This window comes from Saccostrea echinata, unplaced genomic scaffold (genome assembly GCF_033153115.1).
Source record: "Saccostrea echinata isolate AGI-Se365-2 ecotype Australia unplaced genomic scaffold, CSIRO_AGI_Sech_v1 ptg000060l, whole genome shotgun sequence".
NCBI lineage: Eukaryota > Metazoa > Mollusca > Bivalvia > Ostreida > Ostreidae > Saccostrea > Saccostrea echinata.
The window spans coordinates 4,871,522-4,891,226 of record NW_026889809.1 but is presented as its reverse complement, the minus strand read 5'-3'; the positions used below and the strand labels follow the sequence as shown (position 1 = coordinate 4,891,226).

Genomic DNA, 19,705 nt, shown 5'->3' with positions numbered 1-19,705 from the left:
AAATTCGTCGACAATTCAGTGTGTAAATAATGGCCTAACAATTAGTATGAAAAACGTCAGTCAGCATTTGACTTAATGATAGGTTGTATTTGCTGACAAGGTTATTGTATAGACCATAATACTTGCCAAATGACTTCAAACGAGACTGTTGATATCCTTGTTTCATCAATTTGTTTGTCAGTAGCTTGCTTCTTTTAGAAATTGTTCATACGTAGAGCATGCTCTTGCGTATCGAATCATCTGGAAGACAAGAACCCCATATGCAGGTGATAAGGGCATATTACTTCATAAGTAAGGGAAGTTGACGATTGAAAAATTGAAGTCATCGGGTTTATCATAAATCTTGTTGGGTTACCATTAAAGTCTTTTTCTGTAAAATATCCAAATATGAAACAGATGTGTCAGACTTGGTGGTATCTTTTTGGCTTCAGTCTTTGGCACCCCTTTTTGAGCTCTTCAAAGTTTTTCTTATTTAAATATTTCGGATTTCTAAGTTTCGGTATAAGCATCACTGAAGAGACAAAATTGTCGAAATGCACATTTGGTGCATCAAAATTGGTACCATACAGGATTTACATTATTTCAAGCTCACTGGGATAGAAGTAACTATTGTTAATTGATAATACGTCGTCCATATATAATAAATGTCGAGTTGAAGGCCACATTAAGTGAAGAACTATGAAGGTCAATTAGAAGAAATTTATAATTTTTTTTCGTTTAAAGTATTTATACTGCTGTTTAGTTTGAATTCCTTTTTTCCATGCAGATTGCATACAGAATTATTTTATGCAGTGAAAAGTTTTATGCTGGTCCCAAATTATTTATCAAATTAATTATTATGAATATCATCATATTGGGACAGATATAGCAAATACATTGCTTAAGTCAAGGGAAAAAATAGCCCCGATTTCATCTTAAAGTTAACGCTTTTTTAGTTATATCTAAAAATTTACATCATAGACCCCAACTTTTGATTTTATTTTATTAATATATGAGATAACCTTGACCATTCTGCTTAAATTCATAAAAAGTTTAAGACTTTAAAATAATTTTGTTGCTTGTTCAGTTTCTTATGCCAGAATATTGACATTTTGTGAGTGCAGAAAGGGTAAGTAATATACTATGCGAAATACTTTCAAACTTTTTCTTTGTTTTTTTTCTCTTTTATGTGTCTTTTCAAGAGAAAATAAGACTGTACATGTATTTGGTTCTATGATTTATGTGGATGGAAGATATTGGAGGGAAAACCTCGAAAAGTTATTTTTGTTTAAGACGCAATTACAATTCAAAAAGGTCATACTAAATGCACCGAAGCGCCAAAGAAAGCGTATTGACCCCCATTTTTGTTTTAATTTTTAATTAAGCTATGTGTGTAGATACTAAAAATATACTTGACAAAAAATTGTTAAGACTTTTGATAACAGGATCAAACCTCCTTAAGGACATTTTTAAAACCTTGATTACTAACTTCCTCGCTACGTGTTGATTTTTGTTTGCTGATTTGACAAATATACAAAACCTACTTTTACGGAATGACCCTGTATAGTCCTGTGTATAATTTCTAGTCAAACTTTTTTAAAGCATAATATTCTAAATATATGATGATTATTAAATGTTCAAATTCCATCATTTTTTAAAGAAACATTTTTTTTCTATTTGAAATTAAAAATCTCATGATCTGTACGTAAAGAAATATTTTACATAAGAAGATTTCTGGATAGGTTTTCTTTGAATGAATATATACTAGGTTAACATCTTCATGAATAACCGTTGATGAAGAAGGAATTATTTTCACTTTTAAAAAATGAGGAAATAAATCCCAAATAATGAGTATCTTTTTAAATAAGTGTGTTTCAGTGAAATAAATAGTTAAAAGGTAAAAATAAATCATGTAGTTTATGGAGAAATGACCTGTTATTTTTCATCCAAGCATATTTTTTTCAAGAGGCCATTAACGCTAAATGAAAAATGCCTGTCCAAAAGTGTCAGAACATATTTTTACAAACTTTCAAACCTGAAATACTTCCCTGAACAAACCTGATAAAGAATCAGCATCTATATGACGTTCACAAATAATTCAAAATTTTGTTATGGTAAAAAAATTATTCATTTCTCGAATTTCAAAGTCTCTGTAAATAAAAATGATTCAGTACCAGAACAGGAACAAAGGTATAAAATCAATACATGGATGGATATCTCCTCACTCTTCAATGTGCTTTTTCAGGTATATTATAATGTTGGTATTAGTTTATCGACTTTTCTTAAATATTCGTTTCAATATTAGTTTGTTTTTATTACATTTACACCCTTGAATGAAATTAAATGATATGATGCTAATGTAGCTTCAACAAATAGTATATGACTTTGAAAGGGGACCAACACTGACAAAGATAATTCAATATATCACATAATTACATATCAAATATTTTTAAATACAAATTCAATACATCATTCCTATCTACCTTAAGCAGTAAACTTTATAACTAAATCCATTACCAAGGTTTGAATTCTCCCAATACTTGACTCATACTGATTTAAATGTCTTCATTTTCCTCAGTCATACCTGGGAATTTAATAAAAATTGTACAGACAACTGCTAAGATGAAATTAAAGCCAAAAAGTTATCTAAGCCCCCCGCAAACGAACGTTGGCAAACTGATCAAAATAGCTTATTAGCAACCCAATAAGTGTCCTTAAGCATTGATAGGAAGTTGATCTATGCATTTGCTATAAACATTCTGTGATCCTCTCGTAAGAGAAACTTGAAATCCAATTTCCAGTTTGGCTTTAGGGTTGTCCTTAACAAGCGAGGATTCCTCAATTAATGAATGATTACTGACGAGTTTATGCTGAAAAATACGGAAGGGAAAAGGGAAACCAAACAAGTGACAGTATGATTTATAGCAAGAAAATCTTTCACCGATTGTATGTTGTAATTTGTGTGTGTGTGTGTGTGAGAGAGAGAGAGAGGGTGTGTGAGGGTGTGTGTATGGTTATTTTTTTTTTTATTTCGGACCAATTTTCAACATGTATTTGTTCATCTTGCATTTCGTCATATTTATTAATTGATAACAGTCGTGATTAATTTTGACAAAGAATAAACGCAATTAACAGTACAGGTCTGAGATGCTTATTGGTACATTCATTTGGTCTCATGCTTCAGTGTGCAATAACCATTTAATTAATAGGCAATTAATAACGTAAGTTGCAAGGATATTTGATATATAACCCAAATGCTAGTTACAAATAAGTTAATGCTACATGAGTATCAACAATATCTTTAAAGTCAACAATTCGCAATTTCTATGGTCGTTACAATGACGTTGTTTTCAAACACGCCTGTCTGTGGGTGGAATGTTGACTTGCACTTTTTTATGCAAATTGGTAGGTCATTTTTTATACTTTATCTACTGATAACTCAGTTTGCTTATCAAGACAGAAAGTTCAAGGTGGGTGTGACTTGTCGACAGGGGATATTTACTCCTCCATGGTACCTAAGCACATGTACATACAAGTTATGTAACTGACAAAAATTGTCAAATCAGAAACTTTTGTGCTTTTGCCATTTATTTTATTTCTTCTTTAATTTTATTCTGGATAATATTTAATCATTCATTCTGACACTTTAAAATTTTATTCAATATCAGTAATACAAGACACATCAATAGACATCTGAGCACTTTTCTAATTATTCATTCAGGCACTTGTTTTATATGTATTCACTCAGTAACTCATATAACATTTAAAATGTAAATATTTTTTTCCAATTATTATTTATATACATTATACCCTTTCTTGTAAAGCTCTACTGAACAATCACTTGAGTGACATTTCTTTGTTTCTTTTGAGAATTAACACTGTCACTTTTAAATACTGCTACACTCAGATGCTTTTTCCCGTTCAACTTTTATGATTTATCGTACATATATATATTAGCATTTCCCTTGCCAGATTAACATGTAATCTATGAATTCATCCTCATTTTTTTTAACTACATCGTTCCATCTACTATACTAACAACTCATACTTCAATTAGGTGAAAACCAACTTTTACAACTACAATCATAATTTTCAAAAGAAATTGAATCTACCTTAGTTAAAAATTCTTTAAATATCAAGAAAATGTGTTCAAAATTGTATTTTTAATCCAAATTATGTATTTTTAATCCATCTAACAACCCAACACTCATCTAAGAAATTGCAATACATTTATTTAGACCTTAAGTAACTTTTTTTTCTGATGTGCGCCTGTCCTTAGAGGGGATCTTAAACTGACACAATCTTATCATGGACATACACATTAATCAATGAGTACGTGCCTTAGAGAGGGAATAAGTTGAACTTTTGGACTGATTTCTGTCCTTAAGAGCGTACTACATAATATGAAAACTTAAACCAAGATAAAGTGAAAATGGTTTTTACTTCTGAGGTATCCATTTTAAACAACTAAGGCATGTGCGTTTTAGCTTTCACATCTACCATACTGAAATGACTTTCACATAAATAAACATATGTTAATTTTAAATTTTGATAAACACTATGAAGCACTTTAACTATATATCTTCCTGACCTCGATATAAATAGTCCTACCCGTGTATATCAGTTCAATAGTAAACAATAATGGTCTCAAAAATTCAAATTGTCTCTTATTTGCGGGTCACATGATGCCTTTACCCATTATAAGATGAATTCTTCCTCAGGATACCTTAAAGCACGCTTCTCATTACTTACAGATGCTGAATGTATAGAGTCTTTGGACGTATTTTCGGCTTCGTTTGCTTGAGAAGTCGTCGATGATAAAAGTTCGACTGTGGCTGATGAGCTTGGCAGATTACTGTCATTACTTCTGGATTTTTGGTTGATAATAGAGAGCTTTTTCTTCGTATTTCCAGGATCACTGACCACTTTCTCTTTATTGCAGAGTTTTATTGTAGAACTGGACAAGGACACGTCCTGTATCAGCGATTTGTTGGTCTTATCCTCCGTGTTCTCTGTCTGAGACTCAGCATTACACGTTATCACGTGACATGTCTGGGATGAGTTGTGCTGTAGTTTTCTGGACTGTGCCACGGTACAGATATCGATATGGTCTGGTTGTGACGACACCTGTCCGGTTAGTAAGATGTTCATACTCAGGTATAGAGGGAATGTGAATGCCTTCGTGACGGTCAATGCTAGCATTTCCTGAAATTGCAAAACTGGTAGATTTTTACGAGGTAATTATCCCTAATCCTTTAATCAGACGCGTCGTCTGGCTGAATTATTCCCAAACGACATTTTACGTATTTTACTTCTCTTGTATAATTTCTATCGATAACAAATTGGACAAATGAAGAATTGCTTGTCTGTTCATATAATCTATATTAATAAGAATATGATACCAAAGAGAATCCTCACAATGTCCAACAAATGCAATTTTTTTCCCTTCCCAATCAAGCTATTCGTAAACCATTTATAATTACCGTAAAGAAATCGATCTGATAAGATGTCATATGTCTAATATCCCTGTTTTCTGTAAGACTTGTAGACCGGACAATATACATTCAATTACTCCGTACATCTTCAAGCGTAAAGCAGCCTTGTCTTAAGTTAAACTAATGATATACTAGAAGACTACTTAAGAATACAATCTTTTAATCTATTTCATTACTGACATTACAATTTTTTTCCATTAGATTTCTTTCTTACAGTAATGGAAATGCCAACAGACCCTGACAAGGAAGCCTATAGCGGATACTTTTTTCTAAGCAAACAGCCCAATATATTTGCTTATGTTGGATTAAAACATAATTAAATTCCTTATTTTAATTTTTAAGGAATTATGTTATAGTCTTATTTAATGTTACTGTTAGTATATATGGCGATCTTCTGTAATTAATTAAGAATCCTGCAATAATAATTTTTTATCATTACCCCTGTTAAAGTTACGACTGGGTATAAATCATGTATTAATTAAAGGAGTAATTGATAAAATGTACCCGATATCATTTTGCTGCGATCTCCCATAACATAAATCACGCAGTGAATGACCAATTAATACAGTAATGATAAATACACAATTCTTCAGTGTCGGCCAGATCCCAGACTTACTATTCTAAAGCGCTCAAATCTTCTGAAGGTTTCAGAATGAGAATTAAAGGACAGGACATTGCAGTTCTTATCAGAAACTGCTGACACAAAAAAGGCTTATTTTCAAGATCTCCCTTTCACTCGACCTAAACACGTTAGTTTTACGATATTGAGACAAGCATAATTCTGTTTTCTCCTAGGCTTAAATCTGAAATATTTTGATATGACTGAAGCTTACACCCCATGTGACTGTCTTTTAGCTAAATAAATCTCTGAGTGAGATTCCATGAGCAGTGTTCCTACAGCATAAAGATATTAAATGAACAAAAGTCAATTTAATTCTGCGGCATCGAGGTCTTCTTTCAAAGCTACCTAAAATCACCCTTTATCATCCTTTAATTGGAAATGTTTATTATAGCCTCTTAAAGCTGAACACGATTATTAAAAGGGGGAGATATCTTTGTCCGCATATTTCTCGCCGCTGACCTGCACTTCTCCAGCCCCTATATAAGCCTCAGCTTTCTTCACGGTTCAATTTATTTCGCTTCACAGATTTTACCTGAGCAAACTCTCTTTCATTGTCATTGCGATATACTTGGGAGCAAAAATGACTTCTGTATGCCTCTGCCACGTTAGGAAAAATGTGACCAAAGATATTCAATATCACTTGCACAGGTCAATGCATTACAAAGTGAAATAAACACGAATGCACGTTCAATGAAATAAAACGTAAACAAAAAGGACAACGTAAGATATACATATACTACAGACTGTAGCGTCCAGCTAAAAACAATCAGTTTTAGCTAATTCAAAGGTTTCTGATATAGGAAAATTAATAATACAGTGTTTGTCTATTTACGAGTCATGTTCAGTTTTAAAGGAGGTAATGCAACTGGTAGATCAGTGATGGATAGGAAGTTTTTATTTAACAAGAGGCCCAAGGGCCTTAAGGTCACCTGAGTATAACACAACAGTTTAGAGGATCCATAGACTCTGAGTACATGTATAAAATAAACTGATAGATGAAGCTGTGTTGCCCAAAAGCAAGAGAAATAGGATGATCAGGATCAATGAAATAATTAGTCTAGTATTCAGTAACAACTCATAAATTAAACTCTAATCTATCCCCCATTTATCACTATCGCAATGCAGACAATTAACAAACTATATGTATTAGTTCTGTACTACTTTTAACCCCATATTGTGACCTCTCACATTGGTTTCTCTTGGTCTTTGAAGAACATTTAATAAGTTATTTTTGTCTCGTTTTTATTTACTTATTATTTACAAGTCTACCTGATCATTAAAACTATGAAAGTACTTTTTGTATCATACAATAAATTTTTTTTCATAATTCTTTTATTCTGATAACTTTCAAATACATTATTTACAGTGATTAATTATCAAAATTGAATGGCAAAGGGGAATAACTCCTCTCAGTTGAATACAAATTAATAGAGCCCTGGCCAGGACCAGAACAACTGACCAAATAGTCCAGATGTTCAAAAATGTGGGAAAAAAATTACCTTGCTTATTAAAACTTTTATTAAATTTGCCTTCAATATGCCAAGGAGCAAGGAAGATTTTCAAAGAAATAATGCATTTTCACTACAGATTTAACACACCCTACCCTAACACTAAAATCCATGTCCCAGGGTCATGAAATTCACAAACTTGGTAGAGGCACTCTCATCATCATAACTATGCACTTAGTTGAAGATTTTCAAAGAATTAACACATTATCAATATAGCTCCCTCCCTCCCCAAGCCCCAAGAATCACCAAAACCTGGGGACCACAAGATTTAAAAATTTTGTAAGAAGCACAATTGTTCATCATAACTATGTACTTTGTTTATCTGCTCAACACTAAGGAGCAGACAGGATTATTTAACAGAATTCATGCATTTTCACTATTTTATCAATAGAGCCCCAACATCTGACTTGGGGGCCATGAAATTCAAAATTCTGGAAGAAACACTCTTGTTCATCATAACTGTACAATTAGTTTCTTTGCTTTATAACCAGGAGCAGAAGAGAATATTTTCAAAGAAATTATGCTTTTTTACTACATAATCAATAAAGCCCCTCTCCATCCCTGGGGCCATGAATTTCACAATTTGGGAAAAAGCATCCTAGTGCATCATAACCATGCACTTAGTTTGTTTAAATAATACCCAGGAGCAGAGGTTTTCAAAGAATTAATCCATTTTCACTATATAATCAATAGAGCCCCGCCCTAACACTAGAACCCCTGACCCAGGGGCCATGAAATTCACAATTTTGGAAAAGGCATCCTTGTGCATTATAACCATGCACTTAGTTTGTAAAAATAATACCCAGGAGCAGAGAAGAAGACTTTCAAAGAATTAATGCATTTTCACTATATAATCAATAGAGCCCTGCCCTAACACCAGAACCCCTTACCCAGGGGCCATGAAATTCACAATTTTGGAAAAAGCATCAATGCTTATCATATTTACCATGCACTTAGTTTGTTTAAATAATACCTGGAGAAGAGAAGAAGGTTTTCAAAGAATAATGCACTTTCACTATATGATCTATATAGCCCCACCCTAGCACCAGAACCCCTGACCCTGGGGCCACGAACTTCACAATATTGGTAGAGGGCCCAATGCTTATTACAATCATGCCAACAGTTTGACCGTTTAATGTCCAGGAGTTAAGAAGAAGATTTTTAAAGATTGCATCATTTTTTATGGTTTTAGCCCCACCCCTGAGGCCCCAGGGGGGTAGGGACCATGAAATTCATAAGTTTTGTTCCCCTTCACCCAAAGATGCTATATGCCAAAATTGGTTGAAATTGGTTTAGCGGTTCTAGAGAAGAAGTAGAAAATGCTCAAAAGTTAACACACGGTGAACGACCCACAACGACGGACAAAATCGGATAGCAATAGGTCACCTTAGTGACTCAGGTGACCTAAAAATGATATACTTAAAGAATTCAAAACTTTTAAAATGAGAGATTTAACAAAAATAGAACTTTAACGAAAAAATATTACACACACATACACACACAAAGATTTCAAAGCTAAACAAATGTAACTTGTATCTTTAACATGTTTAAGCAAAGTAAACTTTAACACAATGTGTTCATCCTTAGATGAAACATCAATGCAAGTTTGGTCTGAGTAGGATTTATATTTACTTTGAAATGGCTGGAAAAACTAACAACCAATTTTAACCTAGTCATTCAAGCAGCTTACATGGGTGAATGAAATAAAAATGACCACAAAATTGAAATTTTTGGGAAAAATTCAACTAACCATAACATATTTTTCACTTATATCATCATACTATACATGCTTTCTGGTTAAAATTCCTGAGTGGCAAAATAATTATTTTGGGGGCAGATATTGGTCATTACCGAATATATTCTTTTTAAATGGTATAACAGTTATTGTTTTACACTTTGAAAATTCTTTTTTGACTTAATTTTCATACAGATTTTCAAAATTGACGGCTTTTTTTTTTTTTTGGAGGGGGGGGGGGGGGGGGGCAACACTACATTTTTCTGTTACACACCTGACATGGTATAACATTTTTTTCAGCAACAGCTATGACCACAACTTGGTCAAACAAAAGTTGCTACAGTCTACATTTAAAGCGCAATACATTGAATATTATCAGGAATGTCTTTATTTCCTACATAAACCAGTATTATTTACTTCACGCAGATCTTCAAAATGTCACAAAAAGGTCCCGACATTTTAGAATCATTTTTGGGCATAACTTTATTGGGTGTTGAGATATCAATGAGATATTTTGCAGGTATTTAGACAATATCAAAAGACATATGTTGAGACATAGAAGTTTATTCATATTGCCTGTATGTGTCTGGTCATTTTTTTTAATTCACCCATGTAAGTCAGACTCAGCATCTGGAGTAAGCCTGGTAGTGTGTTTCCCTTTATGTGTCATTCGGAATGAACTAGCTCCAAAACCTGGTCACTTGTCCAGCATCTGAAGCAAGTCTGATAGTGCTTCCATAGATGCATCACCTAAAGATGCAAGTCAAGTTTAGTCACAATAAGTACTTGTTTCTTGGGAATGGACCTGCTTCAAAAACTTCAAACTGGTCATTCATCAGAAAATCTATGTAAGATGAAGCATCTGAAGGAAGTCCAGTAGTGTGCATTCCTAGATGCATCATCCATGCAAGTTTGGTCCAGGTAGGACTTATAGTTACTTGGGAATGGACCTGCTCTAAAAGTGCCAATGCTAGGAGTATAGCATAACCTCACCTCAACATTTTCAAGTAATCTAAAAATAATCTTGCTGGAATTAACTTTTATTTTATATTGGATGTGAATCCGTTAAAGGAATGATAACTCTTGAAATCAATAAGGCTTTGTTGAATGAGCTTAAAAAAATTTGCTGGAATTTACATTTATTTATTGGATGTGGATATATTAGAGGGTATGATACTGTATGTGTACTTAAAAAAGTGGGCTTCATATTTTAGCGGCTTTAGTCAGACAGCAATGCGCTAATTTATGAATACCACTAAGAAATCATTTATATATACAATACACAGCATATACATGTGTAGCACTTATTCATGATTACGCCAAAAACTCTATACCAAGTGATTATGCTAAATTTTGAATATGCCAATTTATGTACAGTAACTCTTGAATTTAGAATTTATATTACTGAGGCTTTAACATATAAACATTGGATTATTTTATGCTTCTTAGGCCATACCAATTTGCAATATAGTTAGTCAGATTTGCCGCTTCTATCTGAAACAAATCCAAATTATAATATTATCAATAAAATATGTCCGCCCGCGCATCCAAAAATATCCGAGTACATTTTTTTTTACTTTTACACCAAATGCACAAAAGACTTCGGAACATGTGGTTGAGGAATGACAGAAGCGCAGGATTGAGAAAATTCGTACTTCGTAACTCATACTGTGTAACAATGTGGGAAGTTTTTTTTGATGCCTGTCTACTCTTTATATGTATGATGCGTCGATAGTTAAAAACAGTGGATGTGAATTTTTTCCTTATACTGCAATCGAACTAGAAGCCGAGTAAACTTTTGAAGTGCTGTTCGATGTTACTATAAAGAGAACATCGAAAAGCCCACGAAAGGTTTGGTGAATATTGATGATGTTTGCTCTATCAAAATAAAAAAAAATTCTAAGAGCCATGTAATTGAGATTTCAAGATCTGACATGTCCCTAGGAATTAGCACAGAACTGAACAGAACGTTTGTAGAAATGAAACTACGTAAACTGCAATGTAACACATACCTCATTCAAAACATGACAAACAGAAAGTAGACGTGTTTTCACATTTTATGAATGCTTCCAAAAATTATTCTCTCCTTGGAAAAATTACAGGCAAACTAGACTTCTGAATTTATTTAATGATTTGATAGAAAGGGCAACAAATTGGAGAGGAAATTCTTCAAAAAGACCTTATTTGATGTAGCAAAACATTACTTGTTACGAAAATAAAGTCTTTGAAACCTGAAACTTTTTATTTAATGAAAACAATATCAAAAAAGTTAAAAATTCATAAGTTCATGTGGTATACAAATAATATCTAATAATTTTAAGTCTTTATTTTCTTTAAGCACTCACTCTTTGAAATCATGCTTTATTCATTAAAAAAAATTATATTACTTGTATTCACTCGCCTCATAATTTTATACCCCAAAATGAAAAATAATATTTGTCAAATTATTTCGCCCTCTCTCTTAACTTTTTATTTTTGAAAATCCAAAGAACTATTTTACAAATTGGTGTGGCCTTATTATGAATTGTAAAATTAGAAAAGAACTTGACATTTTAAAAGAAAAAAAACAGATCTTTTTCAAATTATATGCCTTATATACAAATGAATGGGATTAAATGTTTAAAAAAGAATGGTTATGAAGTACGTTTCACCTATCCTGCTGAACAGTGCCCAAAGTGTACATACAAGGTTTCTTGATAATTTGTTCACCAACATGCTCATGCAATGCATGTATCTTGATATACCTTGACATGAAATGGACAAAAATATGTAAGATCAGTGGCCATATTCATTTTTAAGTTTATATTTTCCATGAAAAAGGAATTTCACGAGTAATAATTTATGTTTAGTAATAGATGTAAATTCATTCTGTTTTTAGTAACAAAAACAAAATTTGGTGAAACTGAAAATTGGTAAGCAAATTATGCTATTTCTATATGTCTACAGTTGTACTAAGCTTTCAGCTTTTTCAGTTTTAATCAAAACTGTAAGAGGAATAGCATGTTGAAAGAAGAGGTAATCAACAATACTATTCTATATCATCAATTCCTCACATTACTATAAAATGAGGATTGTTATTATAAAAAGCAAGTACTGACATTATGGATATTATATTCTCTATACCTCATCTTTATGCAGGGACAGTTTCTGGATCTCTGTAGTTTTTGTCTCTGTGACTTTTCCATCTTTGTCCACAGAGGCCACAGTCAGCCTTTTAAATTAAAGTAAAAGCTTGCTTTACCCTCCACACATTAATACTGAACTGAAACTACATCATCAAAATAAAGTACACTGTACATGCTTTCTAATGTTTGAACACAATCATGACAGAGACATGCAGGGACTTCAATATGCTATAAATCATCTCTTTTTATTTGTGAGAACTTATTTTTTTTTTTGGATAAATGCAAGACTTTATACTTGCGAAAATTTCATTCTCAAGTATATTTAAGTAATCTATGTTTTAATTATTAAAGATTATATATATATATATATATATATATATATATATATATATATATATATATATATATATATATATATTTATATATATATATATATAATCACTAATTTCCTGAAAATTTTGTTTCACTAATAAATTAAAAAAAGCAATCTAACAAAAATAAAGTGTAATGAAATTTTGGTGATCTACAGCACTATTTATGTAGAAGTTAAAATATTATAAAAATATGGAAGATATTGATATCAAAATGGTTGTTTACACAATCTTGACCATTGATACAGTGATTCTAAAATGTTAAGGTGTCTTTTTCCAAAATCTTTTAAAAATTTTTTGAAACGTTTTGAACGTAAAGTTCACATTTGATCCAGATATGCATGATCTCTTGTGTTAAAATACTTATAATCCAATTAGATTCTTCATCATTTATCATCTTTTTTAGTTAGATAGTAGGACTTCACCAAGTCAAATAACATAAAGATTTGTGTCATAATGTAACAAAACATTTCAGTCTACCTGTAGGCCAAATTTCTGACTTTTTCCAGGCTTGCTGAGTGAGGATTGGGTTGGCTGAGAGTATTTCGTTTGATGAAGATCAGGTTGTTAACATAGGTGAGTAAAATGTCTACTCCATAATTATAACCAACCCATCGCCAACAGTACTGAAATAGAAACAGCTTGGATTGAGAGCAAATATCATGAGAAAATTTCCCCATCTAACAATATTCATATTCAATCTCACTGCAATATTTTATTCAAGTATCAATATATATGAATTTTCTTTTATTCAGAAATAAAATCAAAACCACTCTTTGAATGATATGTATTTGATCATAGATATATCATTATACAGTTATTTTCTCCTATAAACAAAACTTACCTCTCCTTCACATTTGAGGAGTCTTCCGCACCTTAAGGAGGTTTGATTAAAATGATTTTCATCAGGTATTTCCTCAGGACTGTTGATTTAAAGATTAAATGCAATAAATGTTTACAAGTATATCTCTTAATCTTGAGCATGAGATTCAACTTCTGACAAAAATTGTAAATTAAAGAAGATCAACTTAAGGAATAATAAATGAATAAAAAGTTGATAAACACACACATGAAATATCAGCTATTACCCTTTGTCCTTTGATTGTTCTAATTTCAACATCTTTCTCCACATGCCATGATATAAAGGCTTTATCCACTCTAAAATTAGTAAAAAGTTTATACAATTTTGTGATTTAACCTTCTATTCTACAAGATTTGTCAAGTTAATTTTTTTTATTACTGTATACAAGGTTATTTTCGCCCCGTGTTATTTTCACCCTTTACACTTGCAAACAATTTTGCCCCATTTTAAATTCGCCCAGTCATAGTTCTGTTTAAGAAATTATACTGTTTCTTTGAATTCACCCCATTTTAAATTTGCCCACCTGTGAGTAGGGCAAAGGGGGCAAAAATAAAATGGGGGCGAAAATTTCCCTGTATACAGTAAGTAAATCTTGGGAAGCTCCAAAGAGGTACTCTCCTCCCCTTTTTTTCATCAAAGTTCAAGAAGGTTAAATATTTATAACACATTTTGTTTCTGACCCAGATTGATTATCCTGTCCTGTTCTAATATTAGCAGTGAGTCCAGATCTATTGCAATATGCTGCCATCTTATATGACTGAACGCTGGTAAGTACTTCTGACCTGGAGCTGATTCAAGAAAGCAGTCTGGTTCACCGGCTCCTGAAGTAAAAATTCAGATCATGAAATTCAATTTCATTATTTAATTATCACTTAATATGTATACAGCTTTTAAGGATTTGCTTAGACAAACTTCTGTCCAAGATTATGTGAAGAGAATTAGCTATGTTAAACACAAATATGTATACATGTATTAATTAACATGCGTGATAACTTACTTTTAAAAAATTCATCAATGAAGGAGAGCAATGACTTGTAGTCTCCACACCAAGTTGGATTCTCTTTCAGAAATATCCACTGAAAAATGTTTGACAGCAATCAATAACAAAGACAAATACCACTTACCTATTTGTTTATGTAAGTAAGAGTCATAAAATGAGTAGCCTTCTTACCCTTTTAAGTACTGAGTATACATCCATTTCTACCTGCATAACAAACAATCTAGGATCCCCTACTAAGTTTTTCATCATGTCAACACTGTGTATAGCAAATGATGAAAATAATTTGACAGAATGATACTGTGATTATAAGCTGAATAAAAATAGGTTATATCTAAATGTTTAATCTCATACAAAAAGAAGCAGAGCAAGGCTAGAAACCATTTAAATAATTTCATAATTCTACCAAATTAGGATTCTTAATAATTTTCACTGACTGAGGCACTGAGTTATTCATTATAAAAATAAACAATTTGCCTCAAGGAGTATCTTGTATCAAACAGTATCAACATTGTATTCATATTACATAAACTGTCAAAAACACACAGAATTCTGACCTGATCTGTTTGAAGAGGTCAAGGTCGGTTGAGGTCAGGATGTTGGTCAGGAGCCAGTTATAACATTCTGTCTTTAAGTTCTCCACATTATATCTACAGCAGGCTTCATGATAGCTACACACCGTGTCTCCACTGTAATTATATATACAGAAATTTTACACAAACTTGGAAAACTCTTTGTTTACATGTTAATCAGCTCTATTTTCCTTTGATAACATGTACAAGTCTATGACAGAACATGTGGAAGTGAGAGAAATTCAATTGAATCACTACAAAATCAAACGAAGTGGTAAGTGAAGCTTTCATGTGTGTGCTCAACACATGTTTGTTCTGTTCACTGAAATTCATATCAAGTTGATAAAGCTGACATGTACCTTATGGTGTTACTCATCAAAGTCAGGCACTGCTGCTTCAAACCATCCTACAAAAACCACACAATCATCACATTCTTGCAATAAAACTTTTTGATTTGATTTTACACTGTAGATAGATAAAAGATCAGCCCGACTTTGCTCAGACCCACCAGCTGTAGGAGAAATGCTGCTGCTAGGACCCCTATCACCTCCACAGGCTTGATAAACACATAATCTCTGTAGAGGGAACCAAAGGCTGTCTTCAGAGCTACAACAGTGTTTTAACTTCCATAAAATATAAACATTCCATAATCATATTCATGTAGAAATTTGGTTCAGTTTTTTTTTTTTTTTTTTTTTTTTTGAGAGGTAAGATAAATGCAAATTGTATACATGTATCATGAAATTTTACATTGAAGAAAGATGAATTATATCATCTGTGAACATTATATTATTTTTTCTAACCTGCAGTGTCTATGGCTGGGTCAGGGATCTGTAACTCTATTTCTGACAGCAATGACTCCCGCCAGGAACCATTGAACATGCAAGCAAAGTAAGGAGACTGAAAATAACATCAAATTACATACAAATCATACAAGCTTATTTCTAATTTTATGTCGACTTTTTAAAAATACTGCAACATTTATTTTCAGGAAAAGTAATCAAGGTTCTACAAGGATCCAAAAATAATGCAGTTGTGGAAATTGTTTAGTCTAAATTTTTAAACAAACAATGCTTTTTTTTCAAAACAAGATAGGTTATCATTCACTCAGTTATAATTAGCTGTAGTGTATTGTTGATGACTGTTTATATACATTTTAAACAACTCCTCACCTGAGAGAGATATATTTTGTGAAGTTTCCATTCTTGTCCAAGTGCGTATATTTTGATATCACTATTTTCTCCATCAAGAAATAATGTCTGATAAATGTACTTTGATGTTGATTTGAGTCGCTTTCTGTAATTATATGTATACATTACATGTAGTACAAAATAATTTCTATTATATATTTTATTTTCACAATAAGCACTCGCTGCTGGTACAATTCATTTCTTTTTTTCAACTTTTGACGATTTGATCAAAAAATTCTTCGTCAGTTTGGTCCAAATCTAGAGACTATTTGGTCTTTTGAACTGACTCAGTCAGAATTCTGCTTGCCCAAAATACAAAGGTTGATCTAAAATGTTACAGCTGCAGCTATAAAATTAATTTTTAAAATAATCGAAAGTTTTCAACAAAACTTTATATACCAAAACCTCTATCCATTTTGACTTTTGTCATTAAATTTCATTCAGTTATATGCAATACTTTAAACATTAAAATAAACACAACGTTGAGTCTGGTCTATCACCACATGCCACGAATGTACCAATGTTGTTACAATGTTTCTCTTCCATACTCATTTTGAATCTGATGATACATAAGATTAACCGATAAAGGAATGAATTTAGAAATAACATTTGGACAAATTTCAAATAATATTTAATATTATAATCCAAAAGAAGACAGTTTATAGCAAAATATTTTAGCAATAAAGATTATATAAAAAAAAGAAGCACGTAAGAGGTTAAAAAATATGCGGATGAACTGAAAAAGAGTGGCAAAAAGTAACTGACTTCATAATGATGTCAGTAAAATTCTTGCTTCACACTCGTGAAAATATCAAAAACCCTGTCCCGCTCGTGAAATAAATTCCATATCCAAACACAAAACATTGAATATACCCTATATATACATGATATACGTCCCTGGTCTAAATAAACATCTATAACTCATTAGCATTTACCATTCTAATTATAAATAATTTTTTTCACCTTTTCGGTGTATGAATGTCCGACAGTGGAGCTAAGCCAACTTCAAGTTCCGACTTTTCTGGAGAGGGGCTCTCTGACTGTCCCTCTACTTTCTCTTCACTGTCTGCTTTATCTGCTTCAATTTCAAGTTTTCTTTTGGTTCCTCTTTTACTATGTGCACTACCAGGATGTTTTGAAAACTTATTTGATAATGCAGAACTTAACTTGTTGCCCATGATCTGTCCAATATTATTCTTAACCAAATAATATAAAAAGTAAGAGTAAAGAACGCTAAAGTGTCAACATCCGGTTTGGAATTGGGTAAAAGTAGTTTTACAAGGGACGCATAAAAACGCTCACTATAAAAGTGCTACATTGAATTGCATACATTTTTAAAGTCGTTGCAAAGAAAAACTTTTGTATAATAATCAAAAGCAACAGAATCTACTTTTCATTTTATACAGCAAAACTGCACATATTCGTAAAGTCAAACTCAACAAGCGGCCACCCTTCAACCTCCACCCCCCACCCCCTACTATTTAATGTTCTCAAGTAAGTATTAAGAAAGAAAAAAAAAGAAAGGCATATATATAAAGTCTCGTAAAAGTAAATTCACATCTTCTGTCTTTGTGTGTGTGTGGGAGGGGGGGGGGTATTCTGCTGAATTAAGATGGTATCACTTTCTACAAAGGGTCATGCATTCACTTCTGTTGTTGCATCGCGCATATCACTATGATGTATAGAATATCATGCTGCTGTTTTGATCTCCACCCAGGTATCAGTCCGAGCGGTTGGTATCGGCGCAAGCCTGGAGGAAACGGTCCGAGACCATCCGAGGGCTGATACGAGGGACAAGATCAAAACAGTGGTGTGTTGTTGTTACAATGTATATCTAAAACCAAAGGCAATCAAAAAACAAATACAGTATTAATATATTTTTTCAAAAAAAGCTTTCTTAAATTTTGTCACATGAAATAAATTAAGAGTTATCTTTATTTTTGATGTTCATCAAGAAGGTAAAGGTGACTTGTCATGTAGAGAAAGAATTTGCCTGATTTGGTCATTAGAAAGACTAGTCCTAGTCAGTGTTTTGAAACTTATTCCATTTCAAAGCACATTAGATTACAAAGAAGCAAACAAACACCCATTTCTCTTCAAAGCGAGGTTTTGCATCCTCACAAGGTCGGGGTCCGTTTGACAACGGCAGCGTGTTGACTCAAGATCCCTGACGTACGTTTTCAGTAAACATGCATGAGCTACCTCTCTTAGTTACAAGTACTATCAGTTTTTAAAAACAATTTTCTTAATATTCTGGCATAAATAAATATTTTTTAAAGATTCAGATCTAATTTTAGTGTACAATTTGTTTTCTTTTAATATGAATTTGCTCTTAATTGACACAAATACAGAAATAATGGATTGAAATTTGAGGGCGAGACAGCCCTTGAAAACGGGCCGAGATAGAGATATCTCAGCCCTGAGGGCAAGACAGCCCTAGTTCTTATAGACGCTGTCTCACTCAGTCCAATACGCCTGTAACCGCTAGGGCTGATACATTTCTAGGTATAAGTTATGATACACATGTAAGCACGAGAAATAGTGCGTTTGTTTTAATTCATTATAATTAAATGCCTGCGCTAATGTTTAGCCATTAAGGTAGATATTTACTATTTAGATCTATAATGTTCAATAATTCAGAAGTGAAAAAAGAATTAGATAGACTACACGATCAGTATGTACTGGTCCCAGCTGACAAAGCAGGTAACACCATTGTCTTTGTTTGTAAGGCTCAGTATTTTAATTGTATTTTAGAAGATCTGGGATTTAATTCTACAAGTGGCAATTCAGCTTACACCCATAGCTCTCTTTCTAAGGAGGAAATTCTTCAAAGTCATATGTTAGTTTTGAATATTTTTAATATTGAATTTCCCAACAACCAAATTGAATTTGAATTACCATATTTATATTGGATTCCGAAACTTCATAAAAATCCTTACAAACAAAGATACATAGCAGGTTCCAGTAAATGTTCTACCAAGCCTCTTTCTTTACTGCTCACTAAAATGTTAACAGCAGTGAATGAGAATTTCAGGAGTACTGTGCAACAATATAATCGAGAAGTGGTGTAAATCAGATGTGGATACTTAAAATTAAATTCGAAGGAACTTTTGGAAAATTTGAAATCACAAAATCTACCAAAAAACTTACGACTTTTCAACTCTGTATACAACCATTCCCCAAGATAAATCAAAGTCAAGGCTTTTTGACACCATTAAAGCTGCCTTTTCAATAAAAATGGAACTCGTA

General features: G+C 32.4%; 2 protein-coding genes across 2 annotated transcripts in view; one reads left to right on the top strand and one right to left on the bottom strand.

Annotated features, from left to right (window-relative positions):
• Positions 1-3,549: 3,549 nt before the first annotated feature.
• LOC133175058 (germ cell-less protein-like 1) lies at positions 3,550-17,657 on the bottom strand. Its single transcript, XM_061310164.1, has 14 exons — positions 17,420-17,657; positions 16,439-16,562; positions 16,070-16,166; positions 15,775-15,872; positions 15,626-15,672; positions 15,252-15,383; positions 14,869-14,953; positions 14,695-14,773; positions 14,378-14,518; positions 13,924-13,993; positions 13,680-13,758; positions 13,316-13,461; positions 12,463-12,550; positions 3,550-5,184 (listed from the first exon to the last, which is right to left on the bottom strand). Exons 1-14 carry the CDS (start codon positions 17,632-17,634, stop codon positions 4,678-4,680), a joined length of 1,908 nt encoding a protein of 635 aa, XP_061166148.1. The 5' UTR covers positions 17,635-17,657; the 3' UTR covers positions 3,550-4,677.
• The window catches only part of LOC133175063 (uncharacterized), a 399,658-nt gene continuing 396,724 nt past the window's right edge, over positions 16,772-19,705 (top strand). The window contains exon 1 of the mRNA XM_061310174.1: positions 16,772-16,776. The gene's annotated coding sequence lies outside the window, so the exon portion shown is untranslated. The remainder of the gene's footprint in view (positions 16,777-19,705) is intronic.